The sequence below is a fragment of the Balaenoptera ricei genome, chromosome 14 (genome assembly GCF_028023285.1).
Source record: "Balaenoptera ricei isolate mBalRic1 chromosome 14, mBalRic1.hap2, whole genome shotgun sequence".
NCBI classification, from domain to species: Eukaryota; Metazoa; Chordata; class Mammalia; order Artiodactyla; family Balaenopteridae; genus Balaenoptera; species Balaenoptera ricei.
The window spans coordinates 33,226,251-33,248,302 of NC_082652.1; the positions used below are offsets into that span (position 1 = coordinate 33,226,251).

General features: G+C 40.7%; 1 protein-coding gene across 1 annotated transcript in view; it reads left to right on the forward strand.

Moving 5' to 3' along the window:
• L3MBTL4 (L3MBTL histone methyl-lysine binding protein 4) overlaps positions 1 to 22,052 on the forward strand; it is a 292,044-nt gene that overhangs the window by 50,179 nt on the left and 219,813 nt on the right. Inside the window, exons 4-8 of the mRNA XM_059893784.1 lie at positions 2,244 to 2,348; positions 3,415 to 3,550; positions 5,302 to 5,393; positions 6,880 to 7,034; positions 8,123 to 8,199. Coding sequence (XP_059749767.1) covers positions 2,244 to 2,348; positions 3,415 to 3,550; positions 5,302 to 5,393; positions 6,880 to 7,034; positions 8,123 to 8,199 — 565 coding nt within the window. The remainder of the gene's footprint in view (positions 1 to 2,243; positions 2,349 to 3,414; positions 3,551 to 5,301; positions 5,394 to 6,879; positions 7,035 to 8,122; positions 8,200 to 22,052) is intronic.

Genomic DNA, 22,052 nt, shown 5'->3' on the forward strand with positions numbered 1-22,052 from the left:
GAATAGCCAAAGCAATCTTGAGAAAGAAAAACGGAGCTGGAGGAATCAGGCGCCCTGACTTCAGACTATACTACAAAGCTACAGTAATCAAGACAGTATGGTACTGGCTCAAAAACAGACATATAGATCAATGGAACAGGATAGAAAGCCCAGAGGTAAACCCACGCACATCTGGTCACCTTATCTTTGATAAAGGAGGCAAGAATATACAATGGAGAAAAGATAGCCTCTTCAATAAGTGGTGCTGGGAAAACTGGACAGCTACATGTAAAAGAATGAAATTAGAACAGTCCCTAACACCATACACAAAAATAAACTCAAAATGGATTAAAGACCTAAATTTAAGGCCAGACACCATCAAACTCTTAGAGGAAAACATAGGCAGAACACTCCATGACATAAATCACAGCAAGATCCTTTTTGACCCACCTCCTAGAGAAATGGAAATAAAAACACAAATAAACAAATGGGGCCTAATGAAACTTAAAAGCTTTTGCACAGCATAGGAAACCATAAACAAGATGAAAAGACAACCATCAGAATGGGAGAAAATATTTGCAAATGAAGCAACTGACAAAGGATTAATCTCCAAAACATACAAGCAACTCATGCAGCTCAACATCAAAAAAAAAAACAACCCAATCCAAAAATGGGCAGAAGACCTGAATAGACATTTCTCCAAAGAAGATATACAGATTGCCAACAGACACATGAAAGAATGCTCAACATCATTAATCATTAGAGAAATGCAAATCAAAACTACAATGAGATATCATCTCACACCGGTCAGAATGGCCATCATCAAAAATCTACAAACAATAAATGCTGGAGAGTGTGTGGAGAAAAGGGAACCCTCTTGCACTGTTGGTGGGCATGTAAATTGATACAGGCACTATGGAGAACAGTATGGAGGTGCGTTAAAAAACTAAAAATAGACTTCCCTGGTGGTCCAGTGGTTAAGACTCCATGCTTCCAATGCAGGGACCACAGGTTCAATCCCTGGTTGGGGAAGTAAGATCCCGCATGCTGCGTGGCCAAAAAAAAAAAACTAAAAATAGAACTACCATACGACCCAGCAATCCCACTACTGGGCATATACCCTGAGAAAACCATAATTCAAAAAGAGTCATGTACCAAAATGCTCATTGCAGCTCTATTTACAACAGCCAGGACATGGAAGCAACCTAAGTGTCCATCAACAGATGAATGGATAAAGAAGATGTGGCACATATATACAGTGGGATATTACTCAGCCATAAAAAGAAATGAAATTGAGTTACTCTCAGTGAGGTGGATGGACCTAGAGTCTGTCATACAGTGTGAAGTAAGTCAGAAAGAGAAAAACAAATACCGTATGCTAACACATATATATGGAATCTAAAAAAGAAAAAAAAATGGTCAGAAGAACCTAGGGGCAAGACGGGAATAAAGATGCAGACCTATTAGAGATTGGACTTGAGGATACGGGGAGGGGGAAGGGTAAGCTGGGACAAAGTGAGAGAGTGGCATGGACATATATACACTACCAAATGTAAAATAGATAGCTAGTGGGAAGCAGCCACATAGCACAAGGAGATCAGCTCGGTGCTTTGTGACTATCCAGAGGGGTGGGATAGGGAGGGTGCGAGGGAGGGAGATGCAAGAGGGAAGAGATATGGGGACATATGTATATGTATAGCTGATTCACTGTGTTATAAAGCAGAAACTAACACACCCTTGTAAAGCAATTATACTCCAATAAAGATGTTAAAAAATAAAATAAAATAACACTAGGAGAATATCTATGTAACATCAGTGCTGCAAGGGATTTCATAGGCTAGATGTGCCAACTGTACAGGAAATAACCGATATATTTTATTACCTTAAAATAAAATTCTCCACAGTCATCATAAAGAAAGTGAAAAGCCAAGTAAGTCACAGATTGGGAATAAGTAACCATTATAATCAAGAAAGGATTGTGTCCAGTGTACAGGAAGAGCTCCTTCAGATCATTAAGCAGAAATGGGCAAAAGGAGTAGACGGGGAGTTCACAGGACATAGAGTTTGGCAGATGAACTATGTCAAAGAACGTACAACCGATCAAGGCGTCTTTGAGGGCAAAATCTCCAAGATCAGGCTTCTTTCTTTGGTTATATTATTGAGCTTCCAAACTTGTATGATTGTGTGCATAGACACACCAAGTGTTTTAATATCAAACTGTGAAGATATTTCAGTGATTAATATTATATCATGAAATTTCGTAGGGCCAGTCCTTTCCGGAGCGTGAAAATGGTTTTCAGGTTGGAATGAGATTAGAAGGCATTGACCCCCGTCATCCATCTGTGTTTTGTGTGCTTTCTGTAGCTGAGGTAAGAAATGGTGTTATTGTCTGGGGCTAATTGCAGTGACAGGAGAGAATTTTCTAGAGAATGACGAATTTCAGTACTTTGTCTTATAAACAAGTCCAAGTACCTTATGGATTTATTTTATTCAGTGATGGGTGAAGTATGTTCTTTAATGAAATTTTTTCCTTCTCTGAAGATTAATTTTCTAATAAGTTTCTCATTACTAGTGGTTACTCTTGATTTAATTGGTAAATAATTTTCACCTGAGGTTGATAAAATCAGTGAATCCCACAATGTTGCTTTTGTCTGTTAAAAGAGACAATTATTCAAGTTTTATCTGAACTAATGAGAAATGTATATGAAAAAATCCATACTTATGAATCATATATTTATATAAATACATGAATTTTATGAAAATTATATAGGGTGAGGAGCCATTGATAAAGTAAATGGCTTATAAAATATAATATTTACTAAACGTTTTATGTTATTAAATTGATAAAAGACCTCAGTATTTCGAATAACATCAAACATAGAAAACACTATTCACTTAATTTACTGATTGATTATAGTTATTAAACTTGTATAGCATGTCTAGGAGATGTGTTTCTCAGACTGTTTTATTATTTTCTTTGTTGAGTATGCTGGGTCCATATGTTAGAGTTAAGTAAGGTCATACCCATTTTGGTTTTTGCTGTGTACTTTAGTTTACACTGTTTTGGGATATGAATCCAAGCCAGACAGCAGGAGATGGGGTTTCTGAAAGGAATATTTGCTAGTTATTGAATGAACAGATAAACAAACTTGTCGATTAATGGTTATGTAAATTGACCTCAGATTCCTAGACTGAGTAAAAGGATAGTTTTTTTGCAGAAAAATTTTTGATACTTGAAAGATAGTGTCTAGTTTGTCAGCATTTGTCTTATCCAGATTCATCTATGAATTTGTTCTTTAATATAAGACATTTGGATGTAAAGATTGGTTCATATATATTGATGGTGTTGACAGAATAAATGAATATTTTGTTAATTTTGTGTACACTTCAAATGCATGACTCTTAATGAACGATTGTAAACATTCCGTTTTGCAGGTGTGTGGTTACCGTCTAAGACTTCATTTTGATGGTTATTTAAGCTGCTATGATTTTTGGACTAATGCTGGTTCCCCTGACATTCATCCAGTAGGGTGGTGTGAAAAGACCAAACATGAATTACACATCCCTAAGGGTAAGTCAGGAGGAAAAGACAGTCAGTTTTTTTAATGAAATACTAACAAGAGAGCCTGGTGTGAATTGATTTTCAAAATGAAAGTTTGATCCACAAAAAGCAGTAAGACTACAAGGATATCACTCTTAGAAATAAATAAATGTCTTTAAAGAAAAGCATCAAAGACCATTTAGGTCAAATATTCTGAGGTACATAGGGCAGAAGTAAAATCTCATGAGAGCATTTTATCTTACATAAAGTTTATTAAACTTTATAAGGAATGAAGAAACTAATGTTTAAATTACGGTTGAAATAAAATATTTCACTTAATCAGTGATGCTGTACAGTGAGGAAACTTGATTCACTGTATATCATTTGTTTCAAGCAGAAATCATGGAGCACAGGGAACTATGAAAGTGAAAAATTCACTGTTTTCTTTCAATGGGAATTAAAAATGTCATCTTTGTCTTTTGTTATGTGGGAGAGGAACTGGGTCTGGCAGACATGACTGAAACCTTTCTTACCTGCTGTCTGCTGGTGAGGTGAGGATTCATAGGTTGGGATGCCAGTGGGCCTGTTTCCTTGACCAGCAGGTTTGCATATGAGGTCTCCTGCTTGGGTGTTAGACTCCTGGCTGACCGTGGCAACTTCTGGAGTCACTGTATAGTCATTTTATTCTTAGGAAGCAGCTCAGGGTGTCCTCTGGGATCTGCCCCTGAGGCTGGCAGCAGGGTCCCCTGAGATTGCTGGGTTTCAGGGAGGTTGGAACAGTCCCCAGGCTCATTCACCCCGTGGGTAGTGAGTGTTCGTGGAGCCCTTCCTGTGTGCAGGCCCTGGGGACAGAGCAGTGAATAAAGGAAACCGGCTCTGTCTTCATGGGGCTTTCATTCCAGAGGGGAGGAGGAAGATAAACAGAGAGAAAGGTGCGTGTCTAGTGGCGACAGGCGTGGAGCGCTGAGTGGGGTCCCAGGGCTGCCCTTGCCATAAGCGAGGTGAAGACAGGCCTGGGGTGTGACGTCTGACAGATGCCTGGACGGATGCACGACAGAGACAGCCAGGTGGCTCCCTGGGGAGGAGCACGTGTCAGAGCCCAGCAGCGGGTGTGGCGCAGACCAGGAATCACAGGAGCGCTGGAGCGGAGAGGCAAGGGCCAGGAGGGAGGAGATAAGTGAGAGGTGTCGCCGTGGCCTTGAAGGCTGTGCAAGGAGTTTGACGTCTATTCTGAGTGTGACACTCAATCTGAGTATTTCCTGAGCCTGGTTATTTGGGCCAGCCCCACATGAGATGCTTTAGGGCACATGGACGGGAGGGTCAGGCATTTTACTGGGAAGCCCGTAAAGACAAGGGCAGAAAGCTGGAGCTGCCACGTGGCCTGGTGGGGAGGGGGTTCTGTCGTCCCTGCAGTGTCTGGCTCCCTCGGGGCTGCTTACCATCAGGCCTACGCTGGCCTTGGGGACGGGGCTGCTTCAGGAAGCCTGAGGGATGCAGGAGATGAGAATCCTGTCAGGCCACCAGGGTACTGATTCCATATTTGAATGAGTTGTTAACTTTGTAGGGAATAACATGCAGGGTGGGAAATCAAACTCAACAGTTTGGAATTCCATACATTAAAACAACACTGAAACAGTTTAGAGATTTTAATATAAATCTTTTGTGTCTGCTAAAGGACATTGAATTTATGGCAGAAAACTGAATAAGAATAGTATTGATACATTTATTATGCACATGGTTACATCTTGTGGGTATTTTGAATAATCCTTCCTTTTATTTAGGTTATAGAAAAGATAAATTTGTTTGGATGGATCACTTGAAGGCCTGCAAATTGCAAAATGCTCCCAAGAAACTATTCAGAAACAGAAATTCTGTAAGTATTTTCTTCCATAGTATAAATCAGATTTTTACTTCAGCTTAAATTTCTTAAAGTTCACTATGTATCCTGTTGTATTTTAATCTTTTAAGAATCCTTAGATTCCTATGACTTTTCTCACTAAATGTGTCAGTTTCCTGTGGGCATATTTGTTTTTCTTTTAAACATACAATTAAATAATTAGATGGAGAGAGTAGAAAACTTTACATATAAAGCTGGCTAAAATTTGAAATGCCTTTTAGAAGGTGTTTCCTTTTGCTTCTAGTGAGTTAGTCGTTTAAATTTAGTTTGATGCCTTGAGACCTGCTGATATGCCAGGTGGGCTTTGACTGTACCTGGTCCAGTTGTATTTACGTGGAATGAAAAAGAGGGTGACGGTTCATATAGATTCGAAGGGTGTGTGAGGATTTGGGTGGCGCACACTCACCCTCTGTGTCCCAGCAGCCTGACAGGTGTTCAGGAGAGAAGGAGAAAAAGTCGCAGCCCCGCCTCCTCTGGGCCCCAGGTGAGGCCACACACCGCGGAGGGGCGGGAAGCCTGAAGCCAGGGAGGCCCCACCACCTGCTGGCTGTGTCCCCTGAGGACAGTCCCCACCCCCCCGCCCCGCTTCCCCAGGCTTCAGTCTGCTGCTCTTGAGTCAGCGTTCTACAACTGCTCAACATGTTTCATAGACTTGTATCAAGGAAGAGAGTTAGAGAAATGTGGAAATGCTTTAAAAAAAGTAATGTGCTAAAGGAAACCAAAAATCAGGGTCCAGTATAGATAGTAAAGAAGTAGGGGAAAAAAACCCTCTTCTAGTCCCTGGATATTGTGTGTATATTTTCTAAATCCCAGGCCTGGCTAATTATAGCTACAGGAAAAGTGGGGCTTTATCATTGTCATGTTATTATAAATCATAGCCCTTAGTATTTTTAATACTAAAGAATATGTGCAGGTACTAAAATAAGCATTTGTTTTTTTTCAACTATGATTTATTTATGGATAAGCGCATATGTTCCTTAAATGTTGAGAAAGCCACTAATTTCAACACTTGGTCCAAGTATAAGTGATAATTTTAGTGCTAAAGAGCATATCTTTAAAACTTTTCCAAATAGTGGTATTTGGAAATATACCACCCATCTAAAGCCTACGGGGACCAGAGAAAATTATTTGATATTACTGTATTCAGTAAATAGTGTATTTTGAAATTAATACAGATTATTCTGTGAACTGAAGAGGGAAAATGATGATGAAAGGGGAAATAAAACCTACCTGCACAACAAAAGAGAAAAGCACAGAGTAAAAGCTCATTTCCTGGGATTCCTTTTTTATGAATGTACGCTTGGTAACAGTCTGTTGGAATATTTTTACTGTCTGGCTTCATTCTGCAGTGTAAGTGTTGATACCCTGTAGACTTTTCTGATGCTAAACATGACAGAAGTTTTGACAGTGGCTCAGTCCTGTTTGGTGTCCTGTTTCTCTTTGTGCCTCTTCCCCGTGTTAGAACGGGCCAATACCTAAGGAGTTTCAGGTTGGAATGAAGCTGGAGGCTGTCGACAGGAAGAACCCTTCCTTGGTGTGTGTGGCAACCGTAGCAGATATTGTTGGAGATCGCTTGCTAGTGCATTTTGACAATTGGGATGATAGTTACGATTACTGGTGAGACACCAATGTGCGTTGTATTTTTGTGTGTTCGTGTTTGCCGTTAAGAATTTATGTTTATTCCATGACTGTCACTGTTCTTGCTGTTCTTATAGTAATGAACGTGAGGAATCTAGTGGCTGGCTTCTCACTACCTTCCTTTCCTCGTGAACTGTTGAATTAAAGAACCTGAGAGAGTTTTTTTTCCATCTCTGAGAGGTTGCCTAATGAGGCCTCATCTGAAATAATGTGACCAGTTCAGGGCACTCCACTATATTGTGTCTAGTTTGTAAGGGAAGCATTTCTGTAAAGAGGAAGTTAAGAACTTGCAGTATTATTTTTTCCTGAAAAATGTTGAACTCAGACTGTCGTATTTTTAAAAGGGAAGATTCAAGGAGAGTGGAGTGAATTATTTGAAAGCCTGTGAAGAGCAGAGAAAATGTATGCTCACGATGCCATTAAACTAACATTGCATGAGTTAAAAGGATTTTCTGGGTGAAAACCTGAAATATGGAAGAGGGCACGGCAAAAATAATTTTTGTGGCATTTCTTAAGAGCATATCCTGAATAATTGACAAGTCCCCGCCTGAGGCTGTGATTCTTCATGTGCATGGTGGGAGGAGGGGGGCTGTTTTCTTCTTTGAACTAAGAAGAAGAGCATGGATTAATTGCTGTATGTGTCTTAGGTAGTATAGTCTGGGTTCCTGAAAAGGAGAGGGAGGAAATTGTGGGCATGTGGAGTCTGGTCCGTCTTATTAAAATTTGGACTGGCCTATTAATATTTTCCCTTGCTGCTAGCAAGAAGTGGTAGAAGGGGGTTATTAAAATGTTCACTCTCTGGGGAGATCACTGGCAGTTCAGGTCCTAGTCAAACACTTTTTAAAGAAATACTTTTAAATTTCAAGAAGGTTATGTAAAAGAGAAGTTTGGCCACTCAGCTTACAAAATATAGAACTAAAATTACTTCTGTTTCTCTTAGGCTATAAAATATTTTAGCTATGCTGTAGTATTTTCCGTGTCATCTCTTAATATCTAGAATGATCATTACTCTTGGGTTCTTTCTCTGGTGTTAATATGGGATCTAAAATAGAATCCTGTTTTTGCAGGTGTGATGTCAATAGTCCTTATGTTCAGCCAATTGGTTGGTGTCAGGAGCATGGAAGAACTCTGATAGCACCCCAAGGTGAGTGGACTGGCAGGGTTCTCTTTGGAGTCATCTCTGTGTGAGTGGCAATGCCCATTCTTATTTCTGTTTATGGAAACCACATTTCAATACAAAGTGTATGATAAAAATATCGTGCAAGATTCTGTGGACCATCAAGGGACCCAGATGTCTGAAATCTGCACATCCTTCCCCATAATGCAAATGGACTGTGTTTATAAAGACATATTAGGCAGCCATTTAAAAAAATTGCTATTTTTTTATCCAATGAAATGAGTGCAATCACTGTGAACTGACTTTTAAAACTAGCTATTTCCACCTATGTAATTTAACTTATAACCAATGTTAATTCATTAATTGACCATTAGGTTATTAAATATACTTAACTTTGGAGTTAAATGTAAGAAATGCAGAAACCTAGGAAGTGAGAATTAATAATGAGGGCCTAGACTTGCCAGACCCCTTCACCAAGCCAACTTAGTGGCTCAGCTAAACACTGACATAGGGACTTTCCTGTTATTTATCTGTTTTCTCATTACAGAAATGGAATATCTCTCCATTTATTTAGTTCTTTGATTTATTTCAGTGGCATTTTGTGGTTTTTCTCATATAGATCTTACATATATTTTGCTAGATTTTGTAACTATTCTATTATTTTGAGTGCTAATGTATATGGTATTGTGTTTTTAATTTCAAATTTCACTTGTTCATTGCTGATATATAGGAAAGCAGTTGAATTTTATATGTTAACCTTGTATCCTGCAACCTTGTTATAATCACTTATTGGTTCTTGGAATTTTTTTGTTGATGCTTTTGGATATTCTACACCTCTGTGAACAAAGTTATATTTCTTTCTTCCCAGTCAGTATATCTTTTATTTCCTTTCCTTGTCTTGTTGCATTAGCTAATATGTACCATGCTGTTTTGATCACTGTAGCTTTTTAGTCAGTTTTGAAATCTGGAAGTGTGAACCCTCCAACTTTGTTCTTCTTTTTCAAGATTGCTTTGGCTATTTTTGGCCCCTTGCAGTTCTTTATGAATTTGAGGATTGGCTTTTCCATTTCTGGAGAAATGACTATTGGGATTTTGGTTAAGGTTATGTTGAATGTAGATTGCTTTAGGGAGTGTTGCCATCTTAACAGTATTAAGTTTTCTAATCCATGAACATGGGATGTCTTTTCACTTACTTAGACCTTCTTTCATTTCTGTCAGCAGTATTTTTTAGTTTTGGGTGTACAGGTCTTTTACCTCCTTGGTTAAATTTATTGGTATTTTATTCTTTTGGATGCTGTTGTAAAGGGAATTGTTTTATTTATTTATTTTTGGAATTTTTTATTTCTGGCATAAAGAAACACAAATGATTTCATAGGCTGCAATTTTGCTGAATTTGTTTATTAGCTCTAGTAGGTTTTTTGTGTGGATTCTATGGGATTTTTTTCATATAGAATTGTGCAGTCTATCAAAATAGTAAAGTTCCAAAAAATTCATATTTCTAATTTGAATGCCTTTAATTTTGTGTCTTGCCTAATTATGCTAGCTAGGACTTCCAGTACAGTGTTGAATGTAGCGGTAAAAGTAGGCATTCTTGTCTTTTTCCTAATCTTAGGGTGGAAAGATTTCAGTCTCTCACTATCAAGCATGATATTAGCTGTGGGTTTTTCATAAATGCCCCGTGTCATGTTAAGGAAGCTCCCTTTTACTCCTAGTTTTCTGAGCATTTTTATCATAAAAGGGTGTTGAATTCTGTCCAGTGCTTTGTCTGCATCTATTGAGAAGATTGTGTGGGACTTTCTTCCCCTTTGTTTCACGGTGTATAATCCTTCTAATGTGCTGTTGAGTTCAGTTTGCTACTGTTCTGTTAAGAACTTTTGTATCTGTATTCATAAGGGGTATTGGTCTGTTGTTTTCATGTCATGTCTTTGGTCTGTTCTTTTAAATGCTGTAAATGGAATTGTTTTCTTAATTTCATCTTTGGATTGTTCATTGCTACTTTGTAGAAATACAGTTGATTTTTGTGCAATGATCTTATACTCTGAATTCATTTATTTGCTCTAATAGTTGTGTGTGTGTGTGTGTGTGTGTGTGTGTGTGTGTGTGTGTGTTCCTTAGGATTTTCTATATGCAAAATTATGTCATCTATAAGTAAAGATACTTTCACTTCTTCCTTTCTGATCTGAATACGTTTTCTTTCTTCCCTGAATCCTCTGTCTAGACCTCCCAGTGCATGTTGAACAATAGTGGCAGGATCAGACATCCTTTTCTTGTTCCTGATCCTAGGGGAACACTCCGTCTTTGCACATTAAACATGATGTTTGCTGTGAGCTTTTTGTGGATGCCCTTTATCAGATTGAGGAAGGTCCCTTCTATTCCTAGTTGTTTTATCATGAAAGGGTCGTCCTTTATTCTTTTAATATGGTTTTATTATATTTATTGCTTTCTATATGTTGAAACAATCTTGTCTTCTTGGGATAAATCTCGTGTATGTGTGTGTGTGTGTGTGTGTGTATATGTGTATAAATATATTTTTTCTTACATGTTGCTGCGCTACTTGTTTAGCTAATATTTTATTGAGGGATTTTGTGTCTGTACTCATAAAGTCATCTACTCTTTTTTTTTAATGCATTACTTTAAAAAAATATTTATTTATTTATTTATTTATTTATTTGGTTGCACCAGGTCTTAGTTGTGGCAGGCAGGCTCCTTAGTTGCGGTTCCAGGGCTCCTTAGTTGTGGCCTGCGAACTCTTAGTTGCGGCATACATGTGGGATCTAGTTCCTTGACCAAGGGTCGAACCCAGGCTGCCTGCATTGGGAGCATGGAGTCTTATCCACTGCGCCACCAGGGAAGTCCCAAAGTCATCTACTCTTTTAAAATGTTTTTATTCCTATTAGGGTATCTAAAGCTGCTCTGAGTGCTAAGGAAAAACAGGATGAACAATAAGTCAAAAAGTTTGGTTATTTAAAACCTTAATCCACCATATGATTACTCGTCTTTAGGGGGGACTCAACCGTGTTAGAAAGGGGTCCCCTCTTATGGTGCTGCAGGGTGTTGACCCTGCACAGTGGCCTTCATTGAACGCCAGGAAGCTTCCCATTTGGTTTGGGAAGTAAATGTAAAATGAAAATTCAAGCAGATTAGCCACTTAATCAAGGTATGATCAAGAGAGTGGAGTGTAACGAAAATATATGCAAAGGAACTGTGAGTAAAAATTGGGTGAAGACAATTAAAGCTGAGCAATAAACAAAATTGCTTAAAGCTCGTGATGAATTGTGATCATGCTGACATCTAGGTTTGTGGAAAAGCACGAGTGCACCAGAGATGTTAGTCCCTGTTAACTGCACGAGAGGAAAGGTTTGAGGCCGTGGGGTAGAAGGAGCCCTGAGGCAGGATAATAGAATGCTGTGCACTCAGATAGTTCACAAATGGGAATTAAACATGAGATTTTAAAAGAAAAACCTACCAACCCACATGATCTTCAGATATTCTCTCCCTTAACGACAAGGCTGGAGCTAGAACTGCTTGAAATACACATATATGTTATGTATTGTATTTTATATATATTATCTATCGTATAGACTTTATATTTGTGTATGTATATTTAGAGTTTAAATATAGGAAAAGATAAGAAATTAACATTGTTTGGATGATTTGTTTCTGTTAGTAATTTGGCTCCACAATTTGTTAGCTGTAGTTATTTTACTTAAAGTGAATTTGTGTTTTACACATCATTTATGCCTATAGATTTTTACATTAAATTTTATTTTATGGTTGTAATTACATATCAGAAAAAATGTATTTGCTATATTCATCATAGCTTGTGTGTGTGTGTCTAATTGTACTTCTGAGAGCGATTAAGGCTCTTGAAAGTGGAACAGCATGTGCTGATCTGTATGGTTACCCCTGGTGTGCACTCACATTCTCATAGATTCCCGATAAAAGAACTTCTTCAGAGAAAGAGAAAAAAAGATTAGTTTTTGAAACATGTGACCTATAAATTGTAAAGGTGTTATTTTGCTGATGTAAGTTTAATCCAAGGTGTTACATATTCTACTCAGTATCTTTCTAGAAGGACTAAAAAATATGGCAGGGCCCTCTATTCCTTTAGAAGATGCAATCTGCTGGGATCTTAGTCAAAGTCACAAAATGACAAGAAGGTGTTAGGTAGATGCATAGAAAACCCTGATAATACAGATGTTACATTTGAGGAGGAAAAGTCCCTCTCCAGACGGCTTGCCAGGCTTCGTAGTGAGGTCCTGATCTTCATCTGGTGATGGGCAGGCCATGTCCACTTAACAGTCACCTCCTTACAAACAGGGGTAAATCTGATCCTTTTGTTGAAGTAAAATCTCCTAGTAGCATAGTTTTAGGTAGTACATCATATAGCCAACTCTGTACAATTAAAAATTAGATTGGTCTATTAAAGAACATTAATAGATTGTTAGATTGTTAGCTAAAAGTTACCTTTTTTTCTTTTCTAGTTCTTTTGAATGATATTGCTATTTTAAAAGTAACTCTGATTGCTTTGTGTGTATACGAAGTTTCCAGTACACTTTATGCTCAGAGTGACTTGTTTACCAGTTAAAACAGTGGGTTTTTTCAACAGTCTTGTATGTGTGAAAGTGTGTTCTGTAGTCAGCGACAGGGGCCTCCACCCCAACGAGCTTCCTGCTCAATCTGGGCAGGTGGACGGGGAGCCCTGCGGACCCTGTTGACTGACAGCAGGACCACGTCCCCCTGAGGGATGGTGTCCTGCCCTGAGATCCTCTCCAAATCTGTTGTCAACTGAACTCAAATTCAGTTCAGCAAACATTATCTCCACAGTGACTTCTGTGTTTACAGAAGGTGGAGAACCAAGTAAGAATAAAACATGATTCTTGCCCTGAAGGAAGGGATCTATTTATATTTTTGTAAAAACTTTATTGAGATCTAATTCACATACTATACAGTTCATCCATTTAAAGTGTAAGATTCAGTGTGTGTTTTTTTTTTAACATATTTACAGAGTTGTGTAACCATCACTACAATTTTAGAAGGTTTCCGTCACCCCAGAAAGAAACCCTGAGCCACTTAGCTTTTATCCCCACCTTCCATATTCCCTGCAGCATTTGGAGACCATTAATCTACTCTTTGTCTTGCCTCTTCTGAATATTTCATGTAAATAGAATTGCATGATATGTGGCCTTTTGTGTCTGGCTTCTTTCACTTAGCATAATGATTTTAGAGTTCATCCATGTTGCAGCATGTATGAGTACATTGTTTCTTTTTAGTTTCAAATAATATTCATTGTGTAGATAAACCACAATTTGTTTATTCATTCATCAGTTGATGGGCATTTGGGTTGTTTTCACTTTTTGACTCTTTCAGATACTGCTGCTGTGAATATTTGTGTATGAGTTTTTGCTTGAACATGTTTTCAGTTCTCTTGCATATAGACTTAGGAGTGAAATTGCTGGGTCATATAGTAATTCTACGTTTGCCTTACTGAGTAGTTAGTGAGTAATTACTTATTGACTCTTCACCACAGGAGCTGCTCTGTTTTAATTCCCATCAGTCGTCTGTGAGGGTTTCAGTTCGTCCACGTCCTTGATGACACTCGCTGTCTGTGTTTTGTTTATAGCATCATAGTGACCGTGAAGTGGAATCTCGTCTTGGGTCTCATTTTTCTTGAATGCCCAATACGATGTTGTTAGCGAACCCAGGTCTGGCTGCTCGCCGCTCGAAAGCCAATTCTCAAGAGACAAGTGTTGGTAGGAAAGGAAAGGTTGCTTTATTTCGGAGGCCAGCAACCGGGGGAGAGGGTGGACTCCTGTCCGAGAACCAACTCCCGATTGCTGTTCAGGGGACAGGGGCTTTCAAAGGGGAGTTTCAGGGCTGTATAGGCAGAGGGAGGGAGCAGAGCAGCATAGTCGGTTCTGACAGTCATCTTGAAATCAGTAATGTGGTGGTCTGATCGGCGTCATCTTGGTTGTTTTAAGTACAGTTAATCTTTAGTTCCAAGGTTTGTTCCCATTTCTTTGAGGCCAGTTCTCGGAACTGTGGCAGCTTATGTCATGGCTTCAATCGGTCATCATGTAGTCGTCCTCCTCCACCTGGTGGGGCTTCATTATCTGCAAAACAGCTCACAGGAGATGGCTCAGAATGTTATCTATAGCCCTTAAGGAGGAACTGAAGGTCCTTGACTATGCTTAATGACTAAGCTATTATTATTTGGTCTCCTTTAACTGTTTTCCTCTGTTTCTGCATTTTCTCACTTCTCTGATTAAATTTATTCTTTGGCTAAAGTTTTTCCACAGACAGAAGGCAGGCTGAGGACATGAGGGGAGCAAGGACCTGCCCAAGGTCCTGCTCCGTTTCAGTGTCACACATTTATCTGTTTTCATGACAACTTTGTGAAGCTTTTGTCAGTGATTTCAGTTTCATAGTTGAAGAACTGAGGTACAGAGAGGTCAGGTCACGGGCCCTGGACCTCTCACGTGGTGGGCTGGGGGTTTGGGAGCACGCCCTGTTAGTTGGTCTCTAGAACTCCCTTGCCCTTTCTCCTTCACCACCCTGCGTGAAGTCTGATGCACACGGGCTTCTGATGGTAATGGAAGGAAAGCTTTCAGGAACACAGGCGAGGGAGAGGTCAATCCTAACCTCGTACGTGGGTGTCTTCACATTGGAAGCAGTGTTTGCATTAGTCTTTGAAGGATGTGAGAAATGGGGTGGAAGAGAATATTCTGTAGAAGGAACAGTGTGCAGGAAAGTAAGATGGCAGGAAGTTCCTGGCAGATTTAGGAATTAACAGTGTTATGAGCAACGTGCTGGGCTGCAGGGTAGGGGTTGGGGGAGGGGGAAGAGGAGGTGAGAAGTGACGTAGAACATTAGGCTCGCACTGCTAAGTGATTTGTAAATGTTTTTACTTTATTTAAAATATGAAATAATTTTTAAGATTCAGAAGAGTCACGATAACAACAAAAAAAATCCTCCTCCTTTGCCAAAACATTTGAGATTAAGTTGCCAAGATGCACGCTTTGCCCGTCGCTCAGTAATGTCCTTTATGAAAAAAACAAATAAGCAAACAGAAAAACAAATTTACTCCAGGCTCACAGGTTGTGCTTACTTTTCATGTCTCTTTAGTGTCCCTCAATCTGCAGTGGTTCTTCAGCCTTTCCTTGACTCTTATGAACTTGACACTTCGGTGGAGTACCGGCCGGTTGTTTTGTAACATGCGTCTCACCTTGGGCTCGTCTGATGTAGTGGATGTGGGTTCTGCACCTGGGGAGGAGTGTCCCAGAAGCATTGCGGGGTTCTCACGGCATCCCTTCAGGAGGTGCACGATTTCACGGCCCCTTTGCTGTCGACACTGACCTCGGTCACTTGATTACAGTGGTGTGTGGCAAGCTTCTCCACTGTAAAATTACTCTTTTTCCTTTTGTAGTTAATACATATTTGCTGGAGAGTGACTTGAGATTATGGAAGTACTCTGTTCCTCATCAAACTGTCACCCACTAGTTTTTAGCATCTGTTGATGTTCATGAGATGAATTAGTTACTAATGTGATATTTGCCAAATGGTGATTTTCTAATTTCATTATTCCTTCTATATTTATTAGTTGACTTATGCTCCCCGTGATTTATTTATTCAGTTTTTATAATCTGTTACTATCATGATGTAGGACCTTAGTCGGGGGAGGGTGGGATGGAAAGGCTGGTGAGCAGCCTTTCTTGACCTCAAGGAGCTGACAGTCTACTGGGGCCTGTTTGGTGAGTTTATAAATATTGTTATAGATGATAGCAGTGAAATTAGTCAGAGGTAACACCTGGCCAGAAAGAGAAAGACGTGCTTCACTGAGAAGATTATATGGAGGTGTACTGCCCCATAACAAATTACCATGTAGTTTGTGGCTTAAAGCAGTACAGGTTTCCTATCTTACAGTTCTGGAAGGCAGGAGTCCAAAATGGATTTCACTTCAGTTTTGGGATATTTATGAGGAATTAGTAGGATGGGTAGATCAAGGCCATTTTATGAAAGATCTTTAAAAGCTGGAGTGAGGAGTTTATAGTCAAATCTCTGATGTAACTATGGTTAAGCATTTATTTGGCAATAGTAGGCCAGATTAGAAAGGAGGCTGGGATGACCACTAGGGAGATTCACTGTACATAAAAATAAGGAGCGTGGGCCTTAACCAGGGCTGTGGGTCTGGGTCTGGGGAGGGGTACAGCTCTTTAGAATTGCTGCTTACTTGATTTGGCAGGTGACTGACTAAGTAGACCTATATGAGCTCTTTATTCAGAGTTTCTTGTGGTCTGCAGGGCTCTGGGAATTGATGGGCCATGGAAATAAATTGGGTTCCTGACCTAGCAAGGCTCTCTTTTCTTGTAAATATTGTGTTCTACAGTAAATGCATTTTAATGCAATAGCAAAAAGCCTTCCAAAGCAGAAAAAAAATTAACTTGCATATTTTGCTAACTGTGGGACAGCTTTCTGTGGCCATTTGATACAAGGTGCCATACTGTTTTATGTTATTGTGTCTGCGCCTCAGGTGGGTGGCATGTGGGATCTTCCCAGACCAGGGCTCAAACCCGTGTCTCCTGCATTGGCAGGCGGATTCTTAACCACTGTGCCACCAGGGAAGTCCCTGGAAATAATTTTTAAGCATTAGGTAAATACTTCTAGATTACTCTCCACGTAGTTTTTTTCTTCCAACAACAATATTAGAAAATTAAGACATTAAAAAGAAAAAAAAAAATTGGAACAAGACCAGATCTCTCAAAATACAGGCACAAATTTTCTGTGAAGATCTTAAAATCTGTTTTTTTGCTGTTGAGTTGTGTGAGTTCTTTATATATTTTGGATATTAACCCCTTATCAGATAAATGATTTGCAAACATTTCCTCTCAATCAGTAGGTTGTCTTCTCATTTTGTTGATAGTTTTCTTTGCTGTGCATAAGCGTTTTAGTTTGATATAGTCCCACTCATTTATTTTTGCTTTTGTTGCCTTTGCTTTTTGTATCAAATCCAGAAAATCATCACCAGGACCAATGTCAAGGAGCTTACTGCCTATGTTTTCTTCTAGGAGTTTTAAGGTTTCAGGTCTTAGCATTCATGTCTTTAATCAGCTTTCCAGGGTTCTATAATGTAAATTAACTTGCTCCCTACTGGCATTTCTCTGTAACAGATTTATGTTTTGCATTCTTAGTTACTGAATGTTAAATCAGTTTTCATTCACTTATTTCCTTTTCACACTTCCAGGAATTTTTGTTGACAGTTCTCATCTGCTTTTGGCTTTTTACCTGTTGTCGTTGTGACTTTATGTCCTTGTATTAGTTTTATTAAATTTTTTTGTATAACCTACATTTTATTTATACTTTCTTTTTATGTTCATTTCTCCTTCCACCCGAGTTACTCTCTCCAAGTAGATATTGGGTTGGCTAAAAAGTTTGTTCGGGTTTTTCTGTAAGACGTTACAAAAACCCTAGCAAATTTTTTGGCCAACCCAATAGCAATTGGTGGTAATCCCTCCGTGTTAATTACCATGAGCTAACTAGCGTATCAAACCACTTCATAAATTTTAGTGCCTTAACACATTAAGAATTGATTTCTTGCTCCTGTCATAGTACAGGAGCTCCTGTCGTAGTACAGTAATGGTTGATAGGGGTTAGTTCTGCTCCATTTAATTACTCTGGGATTGGGGCTCCCCCAGGTCCTTGGGACTCTTTCTATCTGACCTGAGAATGGAAAGAGGACTGATGGTTACACATGAGAGGGGTTTGGGGCCAAACTCAGAAGTAGCTTATTACAGTCATTTCTACCCACATGCATTGGCCAGAACTCAGTTACATAACTGCATTCAAATGCATGGGAGTAAAGGAAATGTAGTTCAGCTATTTTCCCAAGAGGGAAATGAACAATTAGCCATTCTATGCTATGCATATTTTGCTAATTCCCATATAATTGCATATACACACACATATACACACTCAGACACTCATATGTTCATGAACCCATGTCTTTTTTTAGATTATTGCTTGTGCTATAAAAATGGGCTTATATTATGTACATCTTTTTCCATCTTTTTTTATGTTGCTCAACTATGTCTCATGGCAAATCTCTTCCAACTCATTTGTTATAGTTCTAATTCTTTATAAAGCCTACATAATATTCCACGATGTGTTGTATCAAAATTAATTCAGTATTTTCTCTGTTGATAAGCGTTCATTTAAAAATGCCTTTATTGATGCTTTGGTGGCATTTAGAAGGGAGCAGAGCTAAATGTTCTACATTTTTAAGTTGGAAGTCTAGCATTCAAACTTGTTGTGAACAAATGCTAAATGCAAGTTTATTTTCAGAAATAAAGCTATAATGATTGATAATTTGGGAGATGATGGAATGTACTTTGTAGGAATAACAGCAGTTTGTTTCTTTAGATTCCCCAGAATCAGTTGGCTGGACATACTTATTAGCAAATATTCTAGATGTTTGAGGAGCACATAGAAATATTTAGCAAGCTATGTTCTGATACCAAATAACTACTTAAGTTTACTTCATAATTTGTAAAGCTAAAATTACATTAGCAAAATTTACAGTATAAATAAATCTTTTATTTAATTGCAACATTAACTATTAACTTGTTTTAGGCAAACAAAGAATTACTATACTTTAAATAGCATTGTACTCTTTCCTGTAGATAGATCCTACTGGCATAAGGAAGGTGAGAGTTCAGAGAAAAACTAATTAAGCGCCTGCGAAGAGTGAGGTACCGCTAGAACCTGAGGGTGTAACAAAGAATGGTAAAGACATAACGTATAAGGGTCATTATGTTAGTCATAGAATATTACTCAGTGAAATATTATGTAGTTAGTGACATTGAGAGAAAAATAGGAGCGAAATAAACAATGTGTTTTTCTATAATGTTAGCTATTGAGAGACAGACAGACAGAGAGAGTGAGACAGAGAAAGAGGTGATTAACCCCGTCTCGAATGCCTGGGCTGCATTAGGTGCTGTGGGAGCCATGCGCTTTTTGAAGACAACTCTGCTGGGAGCTTGGCCAGGGTGGCACAGATTGGTTGCTTCCCGTGATCTCTCTTTCCTCAGTCTATGCTGAAGACAGTTCCCCTCAGCCATCATTTGAGCAAAATGAGCTCTTTGACACATGCTTGAGATACTGATGCTCCACACCATAGACCCAGGAGTTCTCCGTGTGCTTTAGCATGTGATTGACGACCAAGTAGCAGATCTGATGTCCTGTTATAAATATTAGGGAGTCTAATTTGTATTCTTTGGCCAGAAAGGATATTTTAACTTTAATTGTAATGAGCTGAATGTGAGTCCAGGACTTCTGGCATCTAAGGTACCGTCAATGTGAGGTGAGTTTCGATGTGTCTTTTGAAAACCAAATCGGGGGGACCTGAAGTAGGCTTAACCGTGATTGTCCTCACGTCTGGTGGTCAGTGGTGGTCAGTGTCTGACCCAGGATGCTTGGTGGTCATGCAGTGTTAAGATGGTTTTCGTAACTGGCCCCTCTGTGTGCAGAACCAGAGGGCAGGTCCCAGTCAGTGGTGGCTTTTCTCAGTCTCTACCATTGGGAGGCCCGGAGTCTGGACAAGTCCCTGCTCTGCCTTGTGAGCGCTGCCTGAATCAGTCTCTCAGAATGATGGCGAAACCCACTCCGGCTTCCCTGGTTCTGGTGGTCCGGCCCTCGTTGCCTGCTGATGCTGGTGCTCTCTCCTGCCGTAGCGCCCGGCAGCCTGCAGAGCGTCTCTAGGCCTCAGAGCGGCTCTCGGCAAGTCTTGATCTCTGCAAATTGCAGGTCAGGAGACCTGAGCTCTAGCTTTGGCTTCATTATTAGTTGTCTTGCCTTTGACATGTCACTTAAGATACCAGGTCTCACTTTCCTCATCAATAAAATGAAGAGTTAGATGAAGAAGACGCTTAAGTCCTTCCAGCATGTATTTATGGTCAGTGTTCTGTCTGTTCTTATTGAATCTTCTTTTTTTTTTTTTTTTTTTTAATTAATTAATTAATTAATTAATTTATGGCTGTGTTGGGTCTTCGTTTCTGTGCGTGGGCTTTTTCTAGTTGCAGCAAGTGGGGGCCACTCTTCATCGCGGTGCGCGGGCCTCTCACTATCGCGGCCTCTCTTGTTGCGGAGCACAGGCTCCAGACGCGCAGGCTCAGTAATTGTGGCTCACGGGCCTAGTTGCTCCGCAGTATGTGGGATCTTCCCAGACCAGGTCTCGAACCCGTGTCCCCTGCATTGGCAGGCAGATTCTCAACCACTGCGCCACCAGGGAAGCCCCTGAATCTTCTTGATAAGACTCTTAGCAGAGCCCTGTTTATTGCTGGTTGTTAAACAGCACTATTGTCCATTACTTAAAAATTGCTTGTCCTGGGACACCAATGGTTTTTGGTTCCGGAATTGGCCCCTGGTATAACTATTGTTGTCTTGCTTCCATGGGACCGGTTACCCAGACCAGAAGGTCAGGAACGTAAGGACTTGTGCTATTTATTCATGATCCCGGCTCTTTAGAAGGAAGGATCCGGCGGCAGAATTATGTTTTGATTTAGGCTGTTGTTGTAAGAAGAGCCTGTAACCAATCTCACCCCTCAGCTGGCCTTTCTTACGTGGAAAGTTGAGGAGTGCCATTTGCCCGCACAGATGCCGCAAATCCGATGCCTTGCCTGGGCTCTGTCCAGGCTGCAGCGCTGCCTGAGAGCCGAGCCAGGGATGATTCAGGAGCGCCATCCTGTCCTAACGGTGCCCCGGAATCCCAGCAGCGCCAGCGGGAAAGCAGCGTCATACCAGCTCCAGTCACCACGGTATTCAATGCAGACTTCTCAGGAAACACATTTCATTCATTTAACAGATATTTACCAAATAGTTATTGCGTGATAACAGCAGCACTGTTCTAGCTCAGGGAAAATAGCAATGACGTGAATAAATTTCTGTCAGAAGGCAGTTATGTTCTAACGGGCAAGAGAAACGTGCAAAACATGAATAGTTAGGGGGTCAGTGCTGTGGAGAAGAATAGGGCGGGTGATGCGGTGGGGAGGGGCACGGGCGGTCTCAGGAGGTCGTGACACTGGAACAGCAGCTTAGGGGAGGGGGGTATCTGGGGAGTGGGGAGGCGGGGGGGGGGGCGTCTCCTTCGGGAGGAGAGCTCGAGGGCGAGGAGGCCGTGGCATCCGGTGGCAGCAGAGGGGAGGCCGGCTGTGCGGGGCCTGGGATCGGGTGAGGACCTGCTTCTTTCCTGAGTGATGCAGGCAGCCCTTGGAATGTCACGATTTAGGAGTTTTCACTTATGCTTCCCTTGGTTTGGCCTTGAGTTTCCCTGAGTGTGTATCCTCTTTAAGGGCTTTTCTTGACTTTAGATCCCTTGAACTCAAAGCTCTGGAATTGACCTCTGTACCCCCAGCTTCCTGATGCCAGGAAGGAGGCGGGCGTCGCCCTTTCCAGGAGAAGCCCCACGGCTTCTCCGGACGTGGTCCTCAGCCTTCGGAAAGGGCCCCCGAGCCCTCGTCTCCTCCGCACGCCATCCCCCTAGGCTGCCATCTACCCGAGGACCCCTTTCCCCCTCTCTCCCTCTTCTCCCCACGGGGAGGCCCGAGGCACCCGGCTGCACCCTGTGTGTGGTCCCGGTCCCCTCCCTCAGGTCCGCCACACCTGTGCCCGGTTTTCTCCCAGTGTCGCCCGTCCCTGACATTTCAGACTCTCAATAGTGCGGATGCGGTGGGCTGTGAAGAAACGCGCTGACACCTGTAGCCCTGTCTCCCGTCCTCTGCCCGCGTCCCCTCCTCGTGATCCTGCACCTTGGCCTCCAGGGGGAGCTCGCCCCACCGTCCTGAGGCCTGGAGGATGGACGCCCTAGAATACTGGGGGAGCAGTGATGA